Below are 22,033 nucleotides of genomic sequence, written 5' to 3' on the forward strand. Positions count from 1 at the left end.
TCACTGCTTGCAGAGGCTGTCCTCAAACCTGCAATCCTCCTGTCTCAACCTCCCAAGTCCTGGGATCACAGGCATGTACCACTGTACTAGGCTTAGATCACTCTGTTTAAAATGTGCTTCATTTGCAACAGCAGAAACTCTGGGATGAGAGCTTTTTAAGCCAACCACAGGACACTATTACTGGCCGGAAAGAATGTGCAGTTCTCAGCTGTGTCGCGAGGCTCCAGGCTGGCCCTTGTCCTACAGCTCTGATCCCTGAAATGTTGCTTAGAAGCCTCAGTTTTGTTATCTGTAAACACAGGGCCTACTTGATAGAAGAGATTTTCATGGAATTTAATAAATGCACTAATTTAAAAGTGCTTTAAAAGTCGTTTTACAGATTTCACAAGTCTTAAGGCATTACTTTAGGGAAAAAATGAACTACATTTTGGAACTGATAGCTACCATTTATTGAGAATTTATGTTTGCCAGGAATGAAGTTTGTTGCACATCGTGTATAAATGAATGAGAACAAGAAGCTTAGGAGATAATATTATTATCTCTGCTTTGTGTGTGAAGAACCTAAGACGTAAAGAGGTAGGGAACTAGTCCAGGGCCACATCTCTGATAAAACGTTAACACTGGTGTGAAATCTACCTTAAAAACATTAGGAGGACGTGGAGCCTGGCGCGGCGGCGCACACGTGTGACCCCCGGCCGTGAGGCGGAGGGTCGCAGGCTGGAGACCAGCCGCAGCACTTCAGTGAGACTCTTAGCAACGCAGCAAGACTCTGTCTGAAAACAAACAACAAAAGGGTTTGAGCTCAGCAGTAGAAGGCCCCTGGGTTCAATCCCCAGTACATAAGTAGATAAACACATTGGGATGAAGTATATACTGCATAAAGCATATCGTTTAAATAACTCAATCTCTTTAATTCTACGCTCCATGGCATTAGGTATGGCCTCAGTGTTTTAAAACCATCACCACCACCTGTCTCCAGAACCCTCTCGTTTTTCTCCACTGGAAACTCTGTACCTGCTAAACACAAACTCTTTTCTCCTCCCTTCCCAGCCTCTGGCAACTACCATTCTGTTTTCTTTTCTTTTTTTTCTTCTTTTTTCTCTTTTTGCAAGCGGTGGTGCTGAGGATTGAACCCAGGAACATTCTACCTCTGAACTACACTCCCCCCAGCCCCATTTTTTATTTTGGAGGGCCTCACTAGTAGCTGAGGCTGGCCGCGAATCTGCAACCCTCCTGTCTCAGCCTCCCAAGTACTGGGATTACAAGTGTGCGCCAATGGCCCCGGCCTGTTTCCTTCTTCTGCAAATTTGACCATGCTCAGTACTGCATGTAGGAGAAAAAATAGAATATATCCATGTTATAGTACGTGTCAGAATTTTCTTCTTATCAAAAGCTTGGTATCAGACAAATGAAACTGTTATGTGAGATTATCATTTTTAATTTTGCATAAATTGCTATAATACTAGATGTCAACCACTAAGCCAAGCATGGGAAGGAGGGATGGGGAGGGAATGGGGTGGGGATCAGGTGGGGGCTGACTGGGCGATGTGTGCATATATGTCTACAAAAGTTTGTATCCCACTATGATGTATGAATACAGTGCACCAATAAAAATTAAAAAAAATATATATAAAATAGGTCTGGGAGTGTAGCCCAGAGGTAGAAGGGCTTCCAAGAACCCCAGTACCACCAAAACAAAACAAAAACAATAAATGCTACAGAAATTTAAAAAAAAGATAGAAATACAAAAAAAAAAAAAAAGAATGTTCTTCTTGAATGCCAAATAATATTGCAATGGTTGTGTGTACTATGCTTTTTCATCCATCCTTTGGTGTGGACACTTGGGTTGCTCCTGTCTTTTGGCTGCTGTGAGGACAGCTGCTGCTGTGGACGTGAGTGAGGGGTAAATACCTCTTCAAGGTGTTGCTTTCATGCCTTTGGGGCTTTTGCCCAGAATGGGAACTTCTGGGTCATGTGGCAGTTCTTTTTCATTTTTTGAACTGTCACATATTTTTCCTATAGTGGCCACATCATTACACACGCCAGCTAGCAACACACCAAGGCCCCAGCCTCTCCGCATTCTTGCCTTATCTTTCTCCCCTTGATAATGCCCCTCTGGGGTCTTGTGGTTTGATTTGCATTTCCCTAATGACTGGTGAGGCTGAGCATCTTTTTGTCTGTTCATTGGCCATTTGTATGTTATGTTCGCATTGGAAAAGTTGCCATTAATTTACTTATTTTTATTTTATTTTCTGTGGTGCTGGGGATTGGACCCAGGGGAGTTCTATGTCTGAGCCGTACCCCCAGGCCTGTTTTATATTTTATTTGGAAACTTGATCTCACTAAGTTGATGTGAACCTTACTGAGTTACTGAGGCTGGCTTTGAACCTGTGATCCTCCTGTCTCAGCCTCCCAAGTACTGAAATTACAGGCGTGCACCACCATACCCAGCTGAAAAATGGCCGTTTAAATCATTTGCCCATTTTAAAATTGTGTGGCTTTTTTTCTCTTTTTTTTTGTTGCGGTATGAGGGCTGGGACCCAGGGGCATTCGATCTCCGAGCTACAACTCCTGCCCTATTTTTAAATTTTGAAACAGGGTCTCACTAAGTTGCAGAGGGCCTCACTAAGTAGCTGAGGCTGTCCGCGAACCGTGATCCTCTGGTCTCAGCCTCTTGAATGCTGGGATTACAAGCCTGCACCACCACGCTCGGCTGTTTTTTGTTGTTGAGTTGTAGGAGTTTTTGGAGCTTTTTGTTGTTGTTGTTTTTATGGTACTGGGAATGGAACCCAGGGACATTCTACCTCCGAGCTACACTCCTAGTCCTATTTTTTTTTATTTGGAAACGGACTCACTGAGTTGCAGAGGGCCTCACTAAGTAGTAGCTGAGGCTGTTGTTCAACCGTGGTCCTCCTGTCTCAGCCTTACAAATGCTGGGATTACAAGCGTGCGCTACTACACCCGGCTGGGACCATATATATATATATATATATATATATATATATATATATATTTTTTTTTTGTCAAGCACTTACCACATACAGTTTGCAAATATTTTTGTCCATGCCATGGGTTTTTACTTTGTTGATTTGATAAAGTCTAATGTATTCTTCCGAGTACTGTGCTTTTGGTGTCATATTCAATAATTGATTGCCAAATTCCAGCATTATAAAGCTTTTTCTTAGATTTTCTTCTGAGAGTCCTGTCTGTGCCTCGTGTCTGTGTCAGTTTATATCTGTGTGTTTATTTCTGCGTACAGTTGTCTGTATTTATATATCTGTGAATCATTAAAACTTACATATATATTTTCTCTTGTCTTTTTTGATTTGAAGTTTTTACACTTTTATTGGTACACTGTAATTATACATCATAATAAGACTCAGGGTGAGACAGAGGTACACGCATATTGGTGTTTCTCTCTACAGCACTCTCACTCCCCGAGCATTAGTGAGGTTGGTATTGCTACCTTGAACTGTTTCCTTCGAAAATCCTTTTTCCTTCCCTACCTCCCCTGCTCAATCCCCTTCCACTGTTGTATTGGTCTCTTTTCTTGCCTTGTTTCTTCCTTTTTCTTTCTTTTCGTTGGACTATTTGAAATTATTAGACTCATAATGCTTCGTTTATCTCCTAAAAACAGTAGCACTTTTTTTTTTTTTTTTTTGGTGGTACTGGAGTTCCTGGAAGCCCTTCTACCTCCGGGCTACACTCCCAGACCTATTTTTACATTTTCATTTTGGAAACAGGGTCTCCTAAGCCAGTGCACGGGGCTGGCTTCGAACCTGCGCGATCCTCCTGTCTCCGCCTCCCAAGCGCAGGGATTACAAGTGTGCGCCACCACGCCCGGCAACAGTAGCACTTTTCTAAGTAACCATGACTTCAGTATCAGTCCTGCTTCGGAGCCGCCCTGTACTCTCCACTTCACTGCCCCTTGAGTTTCTCAATCACCTTCTCTTCCTAGCACCTGGGAGACCGGGGACTCTGGGCTCTTCTCTGCAGCAGTTAGATCGAGGATTATAGTCAATTTCCTAGCTACATTGAATATTGAAGTTTTACAATGCTGATTTCATTGTTCACCACATGTACCGTTTTTTTTTCTTTTGTATTCCTTTAATGGTTAGTATGTATTTATGTAGTATTGTAGTTATAAATTACCTTTTTTCTTTGTCTCTCCAGCACTGACTTGAAGCTCTTGGAGGAGGCCACCGTTTCAGTCTGCAGATCTTTAGGTAAGGGAGAAGAGAGAGCATGAATGCGTATGGGATGTAAGGAATGTCTTTTCAAAATTTTTGTTACAAATTTTGCAATGTAACATGTATCGAATTAATGAAATGATGTCTTCTTGATGATGACAGTAATTAGTGCTAAGTCCTTGTGTTCACGGTATTCACTGATGCCCCTAGGAGGTGCCATTCAGTCAGGAGGGACCCTTCAGTACACATACACTCGGCTGTATTTTAGTGTGGGAGTATAATCAGCTGTGCTGAGTCACAGGCACTCTTTCAGCTTGTTATTTTTATGAATGTTAAAATACTTTTTGTGAATGAGAAAAATCAGAATGTTATGTAAGTAGTGGATAGCCGTATAGAATTCACCCGCAGGCCTGAGGTGTACCAAGAGCTCTGATTACCTGTGCTCTTGGTGGATATGTTAAACCAGAATATTATTGCTCATTAAAATATATTTGGAAGTTTCTCTGTAACAACTTTATGTGATGGTAAAAAGCATAGGATCTGGAATAATTTTAAGATCTTTATTTCAGCTCTGCTACTTATTAGTGGAACCTTAATTTTTGAAAGGAAAAAAAATTATATAACATGAAATATCCAGCATAACATGTGGCATCTAGTCATTGCTTTTTTTTTTTTTTTTTTGGTGTTACTAGGGGTGGGGCCTAGAGGCTTTCTACCTCCAGGCTATACTCCCAGACCTTTTTAAAAATATTTTATTTGGAAACAGGGTCTCGCTAAGTTGACGAAAGCCTCACTAAGTAGCTGAGGCTGGCTTCGAACCCATGCGATCCTCCTGTCTCCGCCTCTCAAGCGCGGGGATTACAAGCGTGGGCCACCACGCCCGGCTAGTCATTACTTTTATTTAAACAGATGTTACCATTTTTTGGTCTCTTTTCTTAAATGCTTTACTGGCTTTCAAGTTGGTTGCAATTAGAAAGGAATATATGTGTGTGCTTTTGAAAATGCAGATAATTGCCAGGTGTGGGGGCACATACCTATAATTCCTGTAGCTGGGAGGCTGAGACAGGATCATAGGTTTGGAGACAGGCTCAGCAAGTAGCGAGCCTCATTAACCTAGTGAGACTATTTCCAATAAGAAAATTGGGCTGGGGGTGTACCTCAAAGGTAGAATGCCTCTAGTACCATAAAAAAATGCAGATAATGCTGGGCGTGGTGGCTCACGCTTGTAATCCCCGACTTGGGAGGCGGAGACAGGAGGATCACGCAGGTTTGAAGCCAGCCGCGCTGGCTTAAGAAACCCTGTGTCCAAATAAAAAAAAAAGTATAAAATAGGTCTGGGAGTGTAGCCCTGAGGTAGAAGGGTTTCCAGAAACCCCAGTACCACCAAAAAAAAAAAAAAAAAAGTTGGGCGTGGTGGCACACGCTTGTAATCCCAGCATTTGAGAGGCTAAGACCGCAGGATCGCGATTCGCGGACAGCCTCGGCTACTTACTGAGGCCCTCTGTAACTCAGCGAGACCTGGTTTCAAAATAAAGAATAAAAAATAGGGCAGGAGGTATAGCTTGGAGGTTGAATGCCGTGGGTTCCATCCCCAGACCTGCAAAAAAAAAAAAAAAAAAAAAAAAAAAAAAAAAGAAAAAGAAAAGAGAAGTGCTATTATAGGATTTACCTTCAATTGTAACCACAACTTAGAGAATTTTATGCCAACTAGAGCTGGCTCTCAAAACTCCATGTGGTAGTTTAATGCAAAAAATTAAAGAGTTGAATTTAACAGTGATACCAATGCAATTATTGTGATGTTATAAAAATTACATCTGAAAGTTGGAAGTAGCTGGACATGGTGGCACATACCTATAATTCCAGTACTTTGGAGGCTGGGACAGGAGGATTGCTGTTTCGAGGCTAGCCTTGGCAGTTTAGCAGGACCCTCAGCAACTTAGTGAGACCCTGTTTTTTTTTTTTTTTTTTTTTTAAATAGAACTGGGAGGGTAGCTGGTATAACTCAGAGATAGAATACTCCTGGGTTCAAAAACACACACACACACAGACACACACACACACACACACACTTTGGGAACAAGAAGAAACGATATAAGTCTATTTCACATGTGTAGACTCACATGTGATTCCAACAGTACAGTGATATAGCTAAAATAAAAATCATTCCATATTAAACAACAGAGGTAAAAACTGATAATCTTTTATACAAATATTTTTCAGAGTATTTGATGTGGATTGATTTATATGTATAGTTGTATATAAATGGTATTATTTATGCCTGGCTTTGCACTTTGAGAGTTCTTAGTCTAGTCTCATAATGATTTTTTGTTTGTTTGTTTTTTTTGGTGGTACTGGGGGTGGAACCCAGAGGCTTCCTACCTCCGGGCTACACTCCCAGACCTATTTTATACTTTATTTGGAAACAGGGTCTCACTAAGTTGCTGAGAGCCTCACTAAGTAGCTGAGGCTGGCTTTGAACCTGTGCGATCCTCCTGTCTCAGCCTCCCAAGCGCGGGGATGACAAGCGTGCGCCACCACGCCCGGCTGATACTTTATTTATTTATTTATTTATTTATTTATTTATTTATTTATTTATGCATTGTGGTACTGGGGCTGGAACCCAGAGGCCTTCTACCTCCAGGCTATACTCCCAGACCTATATTATATTTTTATTTGGAAACAGGGTCTCACTAAGTTGCTGAGAGCCTCGCTAAGTAGCGGAGGCTGGCTTCGAACCTGTGCGCTCCTCCTGTCTTGGCCTCCCGAGCGCGGGGATGACAAGCGTCCACCGTGCCCTGCCTGGTCTCATCATGGTTTTCTGCTTCCCATCCCGTTGCTGTTCTGACTCCTGAAGCTCATTCTTCAACTTCGACACAGACTTTTTTTTACCGATTTCCCTTGCTCCTGTTAAATACCACTGCACCTATCATCGGGCATATTTAATTTGAAGAAGTCATTGCTTTGGTTTCCATCCTGTCCTAGAGTACTGTGGAAGTGTTTACCTGCCTTGGCACGTAAGATCCATGCAGACAGGACGCTCCGCAGGCGTCTCCTTGTCTGAAGCCGGGTGAGCACAGACCGGTGGCTCCGCAGACGCGCGGCGAGCGATACGTGAAAAGGTCCCCGGGCTTTAACTCCATCAGTCTAGCCGTCTAGTGGCCCCTTCCAGCTACATAGGGCTGTTTGTTTTTTTTAAGTAGCTAACCATTTGTAAACTCGGATGATTGCTTATAAAATCATTTAGTAACAAAGGGGCGTTGAATGAACAAAGATTGTAAAGTTGGCTTTCTAAATGATCATACGGTCACGTTAGCCTCAGCTTATTTTATTTTTATTTATTTCTATTTTCTTTTTATGGTACTGGAGATTGAACACGGGTATTCTACCTCTGAGCTGAGGCAGGACAAGCTTATGACTCTTGGCTAGAAGCCTGGAGTCAAGTTAGAGTTTCTTTGACATGCCTCTTTTTTTTTTTTTTTTTTTTTTTTGGTACTTGGGGATGGCACCCAGAGGCATTCTACCTCCCAGCTATATTCTCAGCCTTATTTTTTATTCCTTATTTTGAAACAGGGCTTCACAGATTTGCAAAGGGCCTCACTCAATAGCTGAGGCTGTCCGAGAACCACGATCCTCCTGTCTCAGCCTCCTGAATGCTGGGATGACAAGCGTGCGCCACCACGCCCTCTCAAAGTGAACAAAGCCGGGCCTCTCTGTGCAGCTGAAACTGCAAGATAAGGCATGGAACTGGTAGAGAAAAAATAAACAATATACGGACTAACTGCTGTTCTGCGTCTGCATCTTGCTTGTGCTAGGCAAAGCAAATCTTACACTCACCCCTCCCTTCTGAAAGTTAGTTAGCAAACGAATACAACAACTTGCATGTTCTGAGCTGGGGGCTCAGTCCTGGAGTTCAGTTCACTGAGCCCCACCGGTGAGTGAAGAAACCTACTATGTCCTTACCTGGCCTCTGTTTCTCATTTTCTTTGAACCAAAGAGAGCTACACTCCCAGTTCTGTGTTTTTTAAAAATTAATTATTATTTATTTGCAGTACTGGGGATGGAACCCAGGGGCACTCTACCTCTGAGCTACACTCCCAGCCCTGTTCTTATTCTTTATTTTGAAGCAGGGTCTCACTGAGTTGCCGAGGGCCTCACTAAGCAGCTGAGGCTGTCCGCGAACCTGGATCCTCCCAAATGCTTCAGCTTCCAAGCGTGTGCCGCCACGCCCGGCTCCAGTTCTATGTTTTTAATTTGTTTTTTGAAACAGGGTCTCACTAGGTTGATGAGTCTCACTACTTTCTGAGGCTGTTCTCAAACCTGTGGTCTTCTGTGTCTCAAGTATTGGGATTACAGGCGTATACCACCACACCTGGGACTGTGGGTTTTTTTTTTTTTTTTTGGTGGTACTGGGGTTCCTGGAAGCCCTTCTACCTTCGGGCTACGCTCCCAGACCTATTTTATATTTTTAAAACAGGGACTCTTACGCCAGCGCGGCTGGCTTCAAACCTGCGTGATCCTCCTGTCTCCGCCTCCCAAGCGTGGGATTACAAGCGTGCGCCACCACGCCTGGCCTGGGACTGTGTTTTATTTTGATTTATAAGAGCTAGCTAATATTAACTTCCAAAAGATATACTTATAAATATCAACTCTTTCAGTTGGTCATGATGGCACGTGCCTGTAAATCCAGCACTTGGAAGTCCGAGACAGGAGGATCACAGGTTCATAGCCAGCCTTAGCAACTTAGGCCCTCTGCAATTTAGGAGATTCTGTTTGAAAATAAAATAATAAAATAGGCTGGGGATACAGCCCAGAGGTAGAATGCCCCTGGGTTCCATCCCCAGCACCACAAAATGAATGAATAAACAAATGTGAAACTCTTAATCCAGGAGATGTGCTGCATGCTTATAATCCCAGTATTTGGGAGACTAAGAAGGGAGGTTGCTGGTTACAGGTGCCTCAGTCCCCCCCAGCACACACACACGTGCACACACACACACACACACACACACACACACCCTTTGGTAAAAGGAAAATGACTGCACCTGTCACTGATGTGTTGTTGACTTGGGCCCAGCACTTCACCATTCTGACCTTCTTTCTCCATTAGTCAGATTCGAAGCTCTGGCTAAATTGTCTCTCGCTTCTGATGAATTCATCTGTGCATCAGTGGCTTGCTGTGCAGTCTGACAGAGCCATAGAGTTTCATTTTGAGTGTTTGAGCCGGGGATGAAGTGTGTCCTTGAGCGCGTGACAGCCCGTTGGTCAGGATTTGTAGATCAGAAGCAATTGGTAGTTGCCCGCAGCCCAGGGCTGAGGGTTAGAGAGGCGACGTGTGTGAGGCACTTGGTGGCTGTTTCTCAACACACCAGCTGTTGTTTCTTTTACAGGTGTGCATTGAGGTTGGGAAAGAAGAGTGGCTTGTCAGAGGTTCAATATCTAGTTGCCTGGATTTAGAAACCAGATCTTCTGATTCCCAGGATTCTCTCAATTCATTAGGCAGGCCTTGCTGAAGGCTCACCTTTAAACTTTATTTTATTTATTTAATTTTTTTGTGGTACTGGAGATAGAACCCAGGGGCTTTCTACCCCCGCGCTATAGTCCCAGACCTATTTTATACTTTATTTAGAAACAGGGTCTCACTAAGTTGCTGAGCGCCTCATTAAGTAGCTGAGGCTGGCTTCGAACCTGTGTGATCCTCCTGTCTCAGCCTCCCAAGCGCTGGGAATACAAGCGTGTGCCACCACGCCGGGCACCTTTAAACTTTAAATGAAAACTTATAAACAGATTCTTTGAAGTTTTTCCTAATCAGATAGCTCCTCCTCTAGTTACTTTGCTTTTTGTTTCTTCTATTTTTCATTACAATGATTTGTGATTTTTTATTTTTTTCCCTTGCACTGGGGATTGAACCTAGTGGCATTCGACCTCTGAGCTACACTCCCAGCTCTATTTTTTTTCTTTTGGTGGTACTGGGGTTCCTGGAAGCCCTTTATTTGGAAACAGGGTCTCCTAAGCCAGCGCGTGTGGTTGGCTTCGAACCTGCGCGATCCTCCTGTCTCTGCCTCCCAAGCGCGGGGATTACAAGCATGCGCCACCATGCCCGGCCTATTTTTATTTTTTTTTAATTGAAAGGTCTCACTAAGTTGCTGAGGCTGACCTCAAACTTGCCATCCTCCTGTTTCAGCCTCTTAAGAACTGAGATTATAGGCATGTGCCACCATGTCTGGTTATTTGTGATGATTTGAACAATTTTACTTTTATACTTTATTATATCCTGTATACTAGGGATATAGATGGTCAATTATTGAGTTTGATTTTTAAAAAAAATATATGGTTTCTGTCTCTCTGTCTCTCTGTCTCTGTCTGTCTGTCTGTCTGTCTCTCTCTCTCTTTGTGATACTAAGGATTGAACTCAGGGGTGTTCTACCTCAGAGCTACACCCCCACACCCCCAGTCCTATTTTTAATTTTTTACTTTGAAACAAGGTCTCACTAAATTGTAAAGGGCCTCAATAAGTAGCTGAGGCTGACCACGAACCTGCGCTTCTTCTGTCTCAGCCTCCCAAGTACTGGGATTACATGAATGCCCCACCACGCCTAGCTAAAAAAATACCTGGTTTTCTAAAGGAAAGGTATATGTGTATAAATTAAATATATATTTACATACATATACACTTTCTATTTTTCTTTTACCATTTTGGATTCTGAGATAAGGTGACTACTTGTACTATTTCAGTTATTTTCATTTTGTAATTTGTGTGTGTGTGTGTGTGTGTGTGGAACTAGGGGTTGAACCCAGGGCCATTCTACCTCTGAGCTACACCCCCAGCCCTATCTTTTTATTCTTTATTTTGAAACAAGGTCTCACTAAGTTGCAGAGGGCCTCACTAAGTGCAGTCCTCCTGTCTCAGCCTCCCAAGTACTCGGATTACAAGCGTGAACCACCACGCCCGGTGCTGCAATTTATTTTTGATGTTAGAATGAAGACCAAGAGCAGCAGTTTCTCTGGAGTATATAAATAAATCTTGTATTTATCTAAGTAGATGTGAAATTGGTCACTGAGCAATTTCAACTCTACATTTGGCTTTATAAATGTTATGATGTAGTCTTTTTTATTTCAGTTAATTTTAACAGTGTGAATCCTTTTTCTTTTTCTCTTTCAGTTGAGAACAATCCCCGAACAGGAAATCTGGGTGCATTGATTAAGGTCTTCCTTTCTAGAACCAAAGAACTCAAGCTCTCAGTAGAATGTCAGAAGTAAGCTGGCTTAGTACATTGTGTTCACTTTATACTTAACACTATGAATATTACTTTTTATTTACTGGAAATAGATAGTGGTCTTAGAAAACCCTTGTAAGGAAGTTATTTTCCTTATCAAAATAAAAGAGAAATTTTAGTATAATTTTATAAGTCATTCGGGGTCAGATTATAAATTCTGGAATCTGTTTGATTTCAGCATTTGGGACAAATTTGAAACTCTAACTTCTTAATGAGTTTATTGTCATTGATACAAATAAAAACTCTTGTACCACCTGGGCATGTAGTGCATGCTTCTAATCCCAGTATTTGGGAGGCTGACCAGAGGATCACAGGTTCAAGACCAGCTTCAGCAATTAGGAGGCCCTCTGCAACTTAGTGAGACCCTGTTTCAAAATAAAAGATATAAAGGGCTGGAAGTGTAGCAATGTATAATACCCCTGGGTTCAATCCCCAGCACTGCAAAACAAAACATAGAAACACAAAAACTTTTGTACTGTGATGCTGGTGATGCCTCATTTAAAATTTTGGTTACATATTTGTGTATATCTTTCTATGTTACCATAATGTTTTGGAGTTGTTGGCATTTTTCTCCCTTTTAATTGTCTTTACATGGGACAATTTAACTATGAAGTTAAGAACAAAGACCAGCCATGTTTACAGGGATCAGTAAAGGTTTTATTTTGTTTTATTTTATTTATTTTATTTTTGGTGGTAGTGGGGTTCCTGGAAGCCCTTTTACCTCCGGGATACAATCCCACGGGCTACACTCCCAGACCTATTTTTTTTAACTTTTTTTTTTTTTATATGGAAACAGGGTCTCTTAAGCCAGCGAGGCTGGCTCCGAACCAGCATGATCCTCCTGTCTCCGCCTCCCAAGCGCGGGGATTACAAGCGTGCGCCACCACGCCCGGCGTAGTAAAGGTTTTATTAAGTAGGCTCTGTAGGACGCAGAGTGAAAGGTGAAGTGAAAGGCAACATATATCACTGTTAATGTGATCTGTTAAAAGATGGATACTGTGTTAGTGTTACAAGTAGGCTGGGCAAAGTGGTGGGCAAATCATGAAGAAAGCATAGGCTAGAAGCACGCTGATGTGTTTGTGATTAGATTTTGATTCTTACGTGATTTGCTCTTTCCTTTCCAGCCACATCTTCATTTGGCAGACGCATAATGCTTTGTTTATTATTTGCTGTTTGCTGAAAGTGTTCATTTGTGAGATGACAGAGGAAGAGTTACAACTTCATTTTACTTATGAAGAAAAATCTCCTGGCAGCTACGGTAAATATTGCTTTTTGAAGATGTTCTGGGAATAGCATGTATAAGGCTATGAATAAGGCTCCAGTTTGAGGAATACAAGTTTTATTTTTGAAAATTCCAATTTTCCTGTCATTTTCATTTTCATTTTTGAGTAAGAAAGCTAGTAGGAGCCAGGCTCTTGTTTAACTTCCATTCATGTGGAAGAAGAAAGAAGGAAAATAAATATAAAACTCACAAGTATTGATTCCTTTTAGAAAATACTTCAATTATAGATATAATTTTTAGGGGTATACATTATTAAAGAGAGATAACCAGTTAGAATTACAGATTTTAGCTGGAGTAATGGCGTATGCCTGTAATCCCAGTACTCGGGGGACTGAGATGGGAGGATTGGGTTTGAAGCCAGCCTCAGCAACCTAGGTCCTGTTTCAGAATAAAAAATAAGAAGGTCTGGAGGTGCAGCTTAGAAGCAGAATGCCCCTAGGTCCAGTTCCCATTATATCCCCTCCCCCAAGGAAAAATGACAGATTCTATCAAAGTTAGAGAACACTTTCATAAAACTGAACGACAGTGTGAGTCTGCACGAGTTTGGGACCACTTAACAGAAATAACATTCTTATTTAATAAGTTCAGTTTTGTGATGCTGCAATGTCTTTCTGAAGATATAGAGAAAGCTTATCTTTTTTTCCTGATATTGCAGAGGGTTTTACTTATTTATTTTTATTTTTTTGGCTACTTTTAGGAAGGTCTGCAGTTTTCAAGATCTAATGCTGGTATTTCATTTATTAGCATTAAAACTTAGAATCTGGAAATTAAAAGAACAGAATAGGGTTACAGTTTTATAAAACTGTGTGTGTGTGTGTGTGTGTGTGTGTGTGTGTGTGTGTGTGTGTGTTACTAGGGATTAAACTCATGAGCATCCTACTTCTGAGCTACAACCCCAGTCTTATTTTATTTTTATTTTGAAAGAGGGTCTTGCTAGTTTAAGAGTCTCACTACTTGCTGAGGCTGTACTCAAAACTGTGACCCTCCTGTCTCAGCCTCCCAAATACTGGGATTACAGGCATGCCTCACTACACACTCCTCTGAATTCCGTTTTTGAAGTATATCTCTGCCCTTAGCGGGCTGATGATGCTCATTTGTGATCATAGTCAAGATTTCCAATACCTAGGGGCAGGCTGTTGGGGAGAATTTTGCAATGTTTATACTTTTCACTGAAGCCTGTGTGCTATGTGATTAATCGCACTTGCATACACCCAGGAGTGATTTCTCTTCACTGTGGCTCCTAATATGTATCTGTTTTTAAATGTCAAAGTCCAGTGTTGACAGAGGGAAACAGTTACAGAAAGGATTTACCCAGGTTAAAATCAGTGTACTGATTTTTAATATATCCATGTCCATTTGTGAAATATTTCCCAAATTCTATAATTAAAACAAACTGTAGCTGGGCATGATGGCACAGGCTTGTAATCCAGTACTTGGGAGGCTGAGACAGGAAGATCACAAGTTCTCAGGCAGTGTTGGCAACTTGTGAGGCCCTCCACAACTTAGTGAGAAACCTTGTTTCAAAGTAAAGAATAAAAATTAGGTCTAGGGATGTTACTCGGAGGTAGAATGCCTCTGGGTTCCATCCCTGGTACCACAAAACAAAACAGACAACACAAAAAAACTTTGTGGGAAGCCGGGCGTGGTGGCGCACGCTTGTAATCCCAGCATTACAAGCTGGAGGTTGAGACCTGGAGGATCGCGGTTCGCGGACAGCCTCAGCTACTTAGTGAGGCCCTCTGCAACTCAGTGAGACCCGGTTTCAAAATAAAGAATAAAAAATAGGGCAGGGGGTATAGCTCGGGGGTCAAAAGCCCCTGGGTTCCATCCCCAGACCCACCAAAAAAAAAAAAAAAAAAAAAAAAAAAAACTTTGTGGGGATATGGAAAAGGTTCTGTGGAAACTTAATGTACTCAGGCACTTCTTAAAATATTTAGATGGCAAAAATTGCACAGAAATTCTAGTTATTGTCATTAAAGTATTTTAGGGAATTATGTTACATTCCAGACAAATGAAAAGACATGGCACAATAGAATAGCAGCTTACTTCCACCTCAGGATAGTAGGGTGACCATGAGTATTCATTCCTTTTCTCTTCTGAGACCCCATTTATTATGTGAAAGCAGAGGGATTTTCTACATATCCCATCAGACAACTCAGGATAGCCAGTCCATCCTTGTGTTTGTGTGTGGTACTGAGGATTGAATCCATGTGCATTCTACCTCTGAAATACACACTCAACCCTTTTTAGTTTGGAACAGGGTCTTGCTATGTTGCTGAGAATCTCGCTACATTACTGAGGCTGGTCTTGAACCTGGGATCCTCTTTTTTCATCTCCCCAAGTACTAGGATTATAGGCATGCAGCACCACACCTAGTTCATTTTATTTATTTATTTATTTATTTATTTATTTATTTATTTATTTATTTATTTATGGTGGTACTGGGGTTCCTGGAAGCCCTTCTACCTCCGGGCTACACTCCCAGACCTATTTTTGCATTTTTATTTGGAAACAGGGTCTCCTAAGCCAGCGTGCGGGGCTAGCTTCGAACCTGCGCGATCCTCCTGTCTCTGCCTCCCAAGTGCGGGGATTACAAGCGTGCGCCACCACGCCCGGCTATTTATTTATTTATTTATTTTTGTTTTTGTGTTTTGTTTTTTTGGGGTTTTTTTGGTGGTACTGGGGTTCCTGGAAGCCCTTCTACCTCCAGGCTATACTCCCAGACCTATTTTATATTTTTGAAACAGGGTCTCTTATGCCAGCGTGACTGGCTTCGAACCTGTGCGATCCTCCTGTCTCTGCCTCCCAAGCGCAGGGATTACAAGCGTGCGCCACCATGCCCGGCCTACTTCATTTAATTTTTAAGTGTCCGTATGGCCTCTGTAAGTTCATGAAATAGTTTTGGAGAAATAGAATATAAATTTCTGTTTTATTATAATATTTTTCTCTACTGTCATCCTAAGTGTATTTCTACATTGAGAAGGATATACTTCTTGACTAAGACTTTGGAAGTCTGATGTTGCAGGCTTCTAATACTTTAACATCATTTCTGTGGTTGGCTGCCTTGCTAGCCATTAATAGGCATGCATATAAGATATTATCCTTCCCTTTTTATGAAGTCAGAGTCTCATAAGTGTTTCTGCAGGTGTTGAGGAGAAAGGTGGTGGATGTCACAGATAAGGAAACCACTTTGTTCATAGTAGTCCTATGCACAAGGTGTATAGGACATTCAGCTGGCAAAAACATTTTATTTTGTTTTGTCAGAAGTTTGTAGACTGCATTAGTTTTGCCAGTACTTACTTATACAGTGTCTCTCCAGTATGCACATGGATGAGCAAAGTCGAGTTTGTATTTAAACAAGTTTGCAGTGATCTTTTGTTTTCTGCTTAGGTGGAAAAGCTTTCTTCTTCACTAATGATAGTGGGAAAACAGGTTGAGTTTATTTTGTTCAGCGTTTTTCCTGAGAGACTTCTGAATTTTAAAATGTCAAATTAAGTTTTGTTTAGTGCTTTAAAGCTTCTTTCCGAACAAATGATGTAATTGGCTGTTTGGGGGCCAGCTACTCATGACATGTTCACTTTTCTTCCTTTTCTGCCTCTATTTTATTTTTGGCACTGATGATTGAACCCATGGGCATTCTACCTTGAGGTGCATCTCCAGCCTTTCTTATGTTGCTGAGGCTGCCCTTGAACCTCTGATCCTTCTGTCTCAGCCTTCCAAGTACCAGGATTTTAGGCATGTGCCATCATACCTGGCTCTACTCTTCTTTTGAAGCTATTCTTCATTTCATAGCAAGAATGTAATAACTTTACATAGGATGTTATTATTGAACAAAGCAAGCATATTTTAGCAGGTTTTTTTATTATTATTTTTTTTTGGTACTGGGGGTGGAACCCCAGAGACTTTTTACCTCCAGGCTATTCTCCCAGATCTATTTTCTATTTTATTTGGAAACAGGGCCTCACTAAGTTGCTGAGAGCCTCACTAAGTACCTGAGGCTGGCTTCGAACCTGTGTGATCCTCCTGTCTCAGCCTCCCAAGCGCGGGGATTATAAGCGTGCGCCACCACGCCCGGCTAGCAGTTTTATTTTATTTATTTTATTTTTATTTTTTGCGGGTCTGGGGATGGAATCCAGGGGCATTCAACCTCCGTGCTATAGCCTCTGCCCTATTTTTTCATTCTTTATTTTGAAACCAGGTCTCACTGAGTTGCAGAGGGCCTCACGAAGTAGCTGAGGCTGTCCCTGAATTGCGATCCTCTGGTCTCAGCCTCCCGAATGCTGGGATTACAAGCTTGCGCCACCACGCCCAGCTTAGCAGTTTTATTCGTTGTAATTTTTCATTAATCCTTTTATTCAAAAGACCTATTCCATGGGGAATTATTTATTGTTTCATCCAGTTTTGACTTTGTATCTGTCAGCATTCTTACAGCTATAATCTAAAAGACTGACCATGTCATTTAGAGGAAAGAAGATTTATTTTCTTACAGTTTTGTGTTCAGTCCATGTGAGGCTGGAGGCCTTGGATCTCAGGGGATGGTGGTGGGGAGCAAAGAAAGGGGGGCACAAGAGCTGTGCTCCTCACATCATGGAGGCTGGAAGCAAGAGAGAGGTCACGGGGAGGAGGAGCCGTTATGTGATCCCCAAGCCAGCACCCCAGGGACCCACCTTCTCCACCACACTCTCCCAGCCTAGCCACCCCCTGATGGTCCATTACAGCAGATTTATTCACTGCTGGGACTACAGCCCTCATGACTCAATCAACTCCAAACACCAACTCATGAGCTCTTCAGGGAGCTATTCTTCATTTAATATAACAGAGTTGATACCAATTGCTATTTTCTTAACTTTGGAGAGTAGGAGATAGAAGGAGGAGAAAAAGGCCAGAGAGAGAGAGAGAGAGAGAGAGAGAGAGAGAGAGAGAGAGAGAGAGAGAGAAATAACTAAAATTCTCTTTGCTGTTAAAAAGTTAAATTTCAAACAATATACCATGTTATCATTAAGTAAAGAATAAGTTCTATAAAGAGTGACTGAAATATAATGATCATGAATTTTTATTTTTAAAACCAAAGGCAGGTCTGGATTGTGTATGTGTGTGCGCATGTGGGGTGTGTGTGTGTGTGTGTGTGTGTGTGTGTGTGTGTGTCCATATTATAATTGTGGGAGCGCCAGGTATCTTGGACTCCTTCATGTGTATTTCCTTTTGATGAAAATCTTTAATTTTGTCACTCTTGGGAAGCAACTTCCCGGTTCAGTTACAGGCCAAATAAATGCTCCTCCCTTGAATTCTCTGCTCTCCACTCAAGTGTCTCTTGCTGCACACCTCAGGCTTTGTTCTAAGGATGGCATGCAGCCAGATTTTATTGAAGTTGTATGATGCTACCTTGGAAAAGGGAGGTGGGGTATTGGAAGCACACAGCACCGTCCTGGATGGTCAGCAATGGAGCAGATTCACCAAATAAAAGATCTTTTTAGCTCCAGGTTCTATTTGTGGTACTGAAATAGCAGAGATGTCCTCTTTCTCCCCCTAATTTGGTCATAAATACATTTCCCATGTATTTTTCTCTCACTCACTATGAAGAAAAGGACATAATGAAATCAAGATCTTCCAAATTACTTTTGATTGTAGCTAGATTTTCTGCTAGTCTTGATCCTCTTTCTGGATCAGCTGCTAATGTTCTCTAACATAACTCTGTATTACAGTCATGGACTTAATGGAGGACTTTGAGGAAATGAACTAAATGGATGTAAGAAACATTTTGCAGAATTTTGAAGTTTTGAATGTTAGTAACTTTTTTTTCTAGGAGGGAATGTTTATGAGAATTATGTAAAGTTAAATTAATGTAATTTATCTCTAAACCACTCCATCATCTTTCAAAATTACTGTTTATCATTCAGTATTGAATTTTAGAGCTTGAATCTCATGCATTGATTTTGAGTTTTTTTTTTTTTTAACAGTACTGTTGATTGAACCCAGGGGCATTCTCTGAGCTACACTCCCAGCCCTATTCTTTATTTTGAAACAGTTTCATTAAATTGAGGAGGACCTCACTGAGTAGCCAGGGCTGGCTGGGAACCTGTAATCCTCCTGTCTAACCTCCAAAGTCCTGGGATTAAAAGTGTGTGCCACCACTTTGGACTTGATTTTGAGTTTTATGAGATAGATATGTGTAATTTACTGTTTTGATGACTAGCCTTCTATATTTTTTTCCCCTTCTTTTTGATACTGAGGGTAGAACCCAGGGGCTTCTACCTCTGAGCTATACTACTTCAGCACGTTTTATGTTCTCTTTGGAAACAGGGTCTTACTTTTTTAAGGCTGGCCTCAAACATGTGATCCTTGTGTTTCAGCCTCACAAGTGCTGGGATTACAGGCATGTGCCACCACTTCTGGTAGCCTTCTGTATTTCTTAACTGTACTGATTGATTTTTTTTTTTTTTTTTTGGTGGTACTGGGGATGGAACCCTTCTACCTCTGGGCTACACTCCCAGACCTATTTTACATTTTATTTGGAAATAGGGTCTCTTAAGCCAGCAAGGCTGGCTTCGAACCTGTGCGATTCTCCTGTCTCCGCCTCCCAAGCGTGGGGATGACAAGCGTGTGCCACCACGCCTGGCTATACTGATGTTTCAAACAGCCTTTTAGTGAAAATTGTGACTTGCATGTATTATTTTTGTTAATACTAACTTTCATGTTTGTTTTACCAAAAGTACTAAACAATAGTGAATTGTAGTTGAGTTACTTGGTGAGTGGCGAACCTTCCCATGAAGTTTTAACAGCATGGATGGAGGGCATATTCATCCTCCCAGGCCTAAGAGCACTGTCCAACCAACACTTAGAAACTCAACATTTGGCATTATATTCTCTCCTAGGAATTATGCATATGGTGCTCTGAACCATGGTGTCATTTTTATTATAAAATTATTTTTTTTATTTCTTAACACTGAGTAAAATGATGTACTTGAAAGTTAGATTCTATTTATTTTGGGGCCAAATAGCCTTCCTAAATATCCTCTTTGCCCCTCTGTCACCTGCTGTTATCCAAGCTTGAGAAGCTTTTCCTTGGGGTACTGGGGATTGAAAGCACAGAAATTCTGTCTCTCAGCTGCAGCCCTGGTCCTATTTCTTAAATATTGAAACAGGTTCTCACTAAGTTGCAGAGGGCCTAAGTTGCTGAGCCTGGCTGCGAACTTGAAATCCTCCTGTCTCAGCCTCCCAAGTACTGGGATTATAAGCATGTGCCACCATGCCTGGTGAGAAGCATGGCTTTTTGTTGTACACCTTAGGATACTTAATGTAGGGACATTGTAAAAATGACACTTTCTCAACTGTAGACCACATTATCTAGATGGTTGTCACATTGGAAAAGCCATCTGTGTGGTCTGATGACTGGTTATTCTGTCTACATACTGACAGATTGTCTCCTTCTTTTGTACTGGGGATTGAGCTCAGGGATGTTCTACCTTCTAGTTGTATCCCCAGACTTTATTTCAAAGTAGAATCTCACTAAGTTGCTGAGGATATTTCTCAGTTGCTGAAGCTGCCCTTGAAACTGGGATCCTCCTATCTCAGCTCCCCCCAGGTACTGGGACTAGAGGTGTGTGCCACCATGCCTGTCTCCTTTTTTCATATGGATTTACCAATTTGGGATTTTGTACATGATGCTTAATCTTTTGTTTTATTTATCATTAGGCTCATTGTCAGTTCACCGGCTAAGTCCACTAGATATCTTTGTAAGGTTGGAGACTGGTTTTGGCATATGCAGTTATTTTCATCTCAGTTTTACATGTTGTTGGTTTGAGATTTCTACTTCTCGTCACTAACTTAAATCCTTTTTAGATTCTCTACTTCTCTTAGAATTTATAATAGTGCAATAACGTTGTATGATGACCCAGTGCTAGTGAGCGAGGAAAAGTGGACCTCACCCTGCCGTAGCTGTAAGCACCCATCACCGTTCATGGTCCTCTGAGTTAGGGCTGTGGGAGGCTGCCGAGGGGTAGGTAACATGTGGTGGTCCAGGTTGTTCGAAGGTTGAATTTACATAAGCAGAGAAGCATCTGCAAATAGTTGAGCAGAGCTGACCGAGGCATCTCAGGCATGCTGGCTTACTACAGTGCCCAGCAGTGTTTTTTCTCGATTCCAATCCATTGTTGATGCTGCTGTGGTCACATGGATATCGCTGGCATTCTTAGTGAAGCAGTCTTTAGGAGAGTGCTGACTGTCGGTAAGCTCTAGGGTTACAATCTAAATTCGTGAGGATTTTGTATTTGAACATTTTCCCAGGGGCCACGTATGATGCGGTAACAGATTGTTAGAATTTATATCATTAAATGGGGATAGCTCTTTCCACTATTCCAGGTCTCTGAGAATTAGTCAAAGGGAACAAAGCCAGCCCTAGGCAAAACTGTGAAGTGCTCCAAAATCGTTTCTGTTTTCCCTTTGCCTTCAGTGCGGGTTTCTTCTCCTCTTCGGGTGTTGTGCTGCACTTTTGTCAAGGTAATGCTGATATCTGTTTCATGTGTCTCTCATCTCATCTGACACTTTAGATCTCCAGAGGTCTCAGTCTGCTGTTTGTGTCCACAGCGGCGTCTGATGGCTGGCTTCCTTCTCTATTTGAGGACGTCCCTTGTATTTGGTCTTAAACTGAGATCCCACATCGGAAATGGTTTTCTATTTGCTTCTGAAGTGATTTATTGGAATTTGGAGAGATAGCAAAGATAAATATGCATGTTTAATCAACTAAGGCTGAGAGCAAGTACTACAAAATAAATGTGATTTTTAAAATTCCTTTCGGTTGAAGTGCATTCATGTGCACAGTGGCACATGCCTGTAATCCTAGTACTGGGGAGGCTGAGAGTAGGATTGCAGGTTGGAGGCTAGCCTCAGCAATTCCAGAACCTGTATCAAAATAAAAAATAGGGCTGGGGGTGTAGCTCGGAGGTAGAATGCCCCTGGGTTCAATTCCCAGTACCAACCAACCAACCAACAAATAACCCCCCCCCAAAAAAAAAGCCCCCCACCACCACCAACAATAAAACCTAATTAATTTACTAAGTTAAAGAGGAGAGAAGCCGGGCGTGGGGGCGCACGCTTTGTAATCCTAGCATTCTGGAGGCTGAGACCTGAGGATCGCGGTTCATGGACAGCCTCAGCTACTTAGTGAGGCCCTCCACAGCTCAGTAAGACCCTGTTTCAAAATAAAGAATAAAAAATATGGCAGGGGGTGTAGCTTGGATCCATCCCTAGACCTTCAAAAAAACTAATAATAATAATAATAATAATAATAA

General features: G+C 41.8%; 1 protein-coding gene across 1 annotated transcript in view; it reads left to right on the plus strand.

Annotated features, from left to right (window-relative positions):
• DYM (dymeclin) overlaps nt 1-22,033 on the plus strand; it is a gene marked incomplete at its 3' end in the record, with an annotated part of 378,817 nt that overhangs the window by 30,479 nt on the left and 326,305 nt on the right. Inside the window, exons 2-4 of the mRNA XM_080714686.1 lie at nt 4,174-4,226; nt 11,350-11,443; nt 12,589-12,722. Coding sequence (XP_080570812.1) covers nt 4,174-4,226; nt 11,350-11,443; nt 12,589-12,722 — 281 coding nt within the window. The remainder of the gene's footprint in view (nt 1-4,173; nt 4,227-11,349; nt 11,444-12,588; nt 12,723-22,033) is intronic.

The sequence above is a fragment of the Muscardinus avellanarius genome (assembly GCF_963383645.1).
Source record: "Muscardinus avellanarius genome assembly, chromosome: 17".
Taxonomy (NCBI): Eukaryota; Metazoa; Chordata; class Mammalia; order Rodentia; family Gliridae; genus Muscardinus; species Muscardinus avellanarius.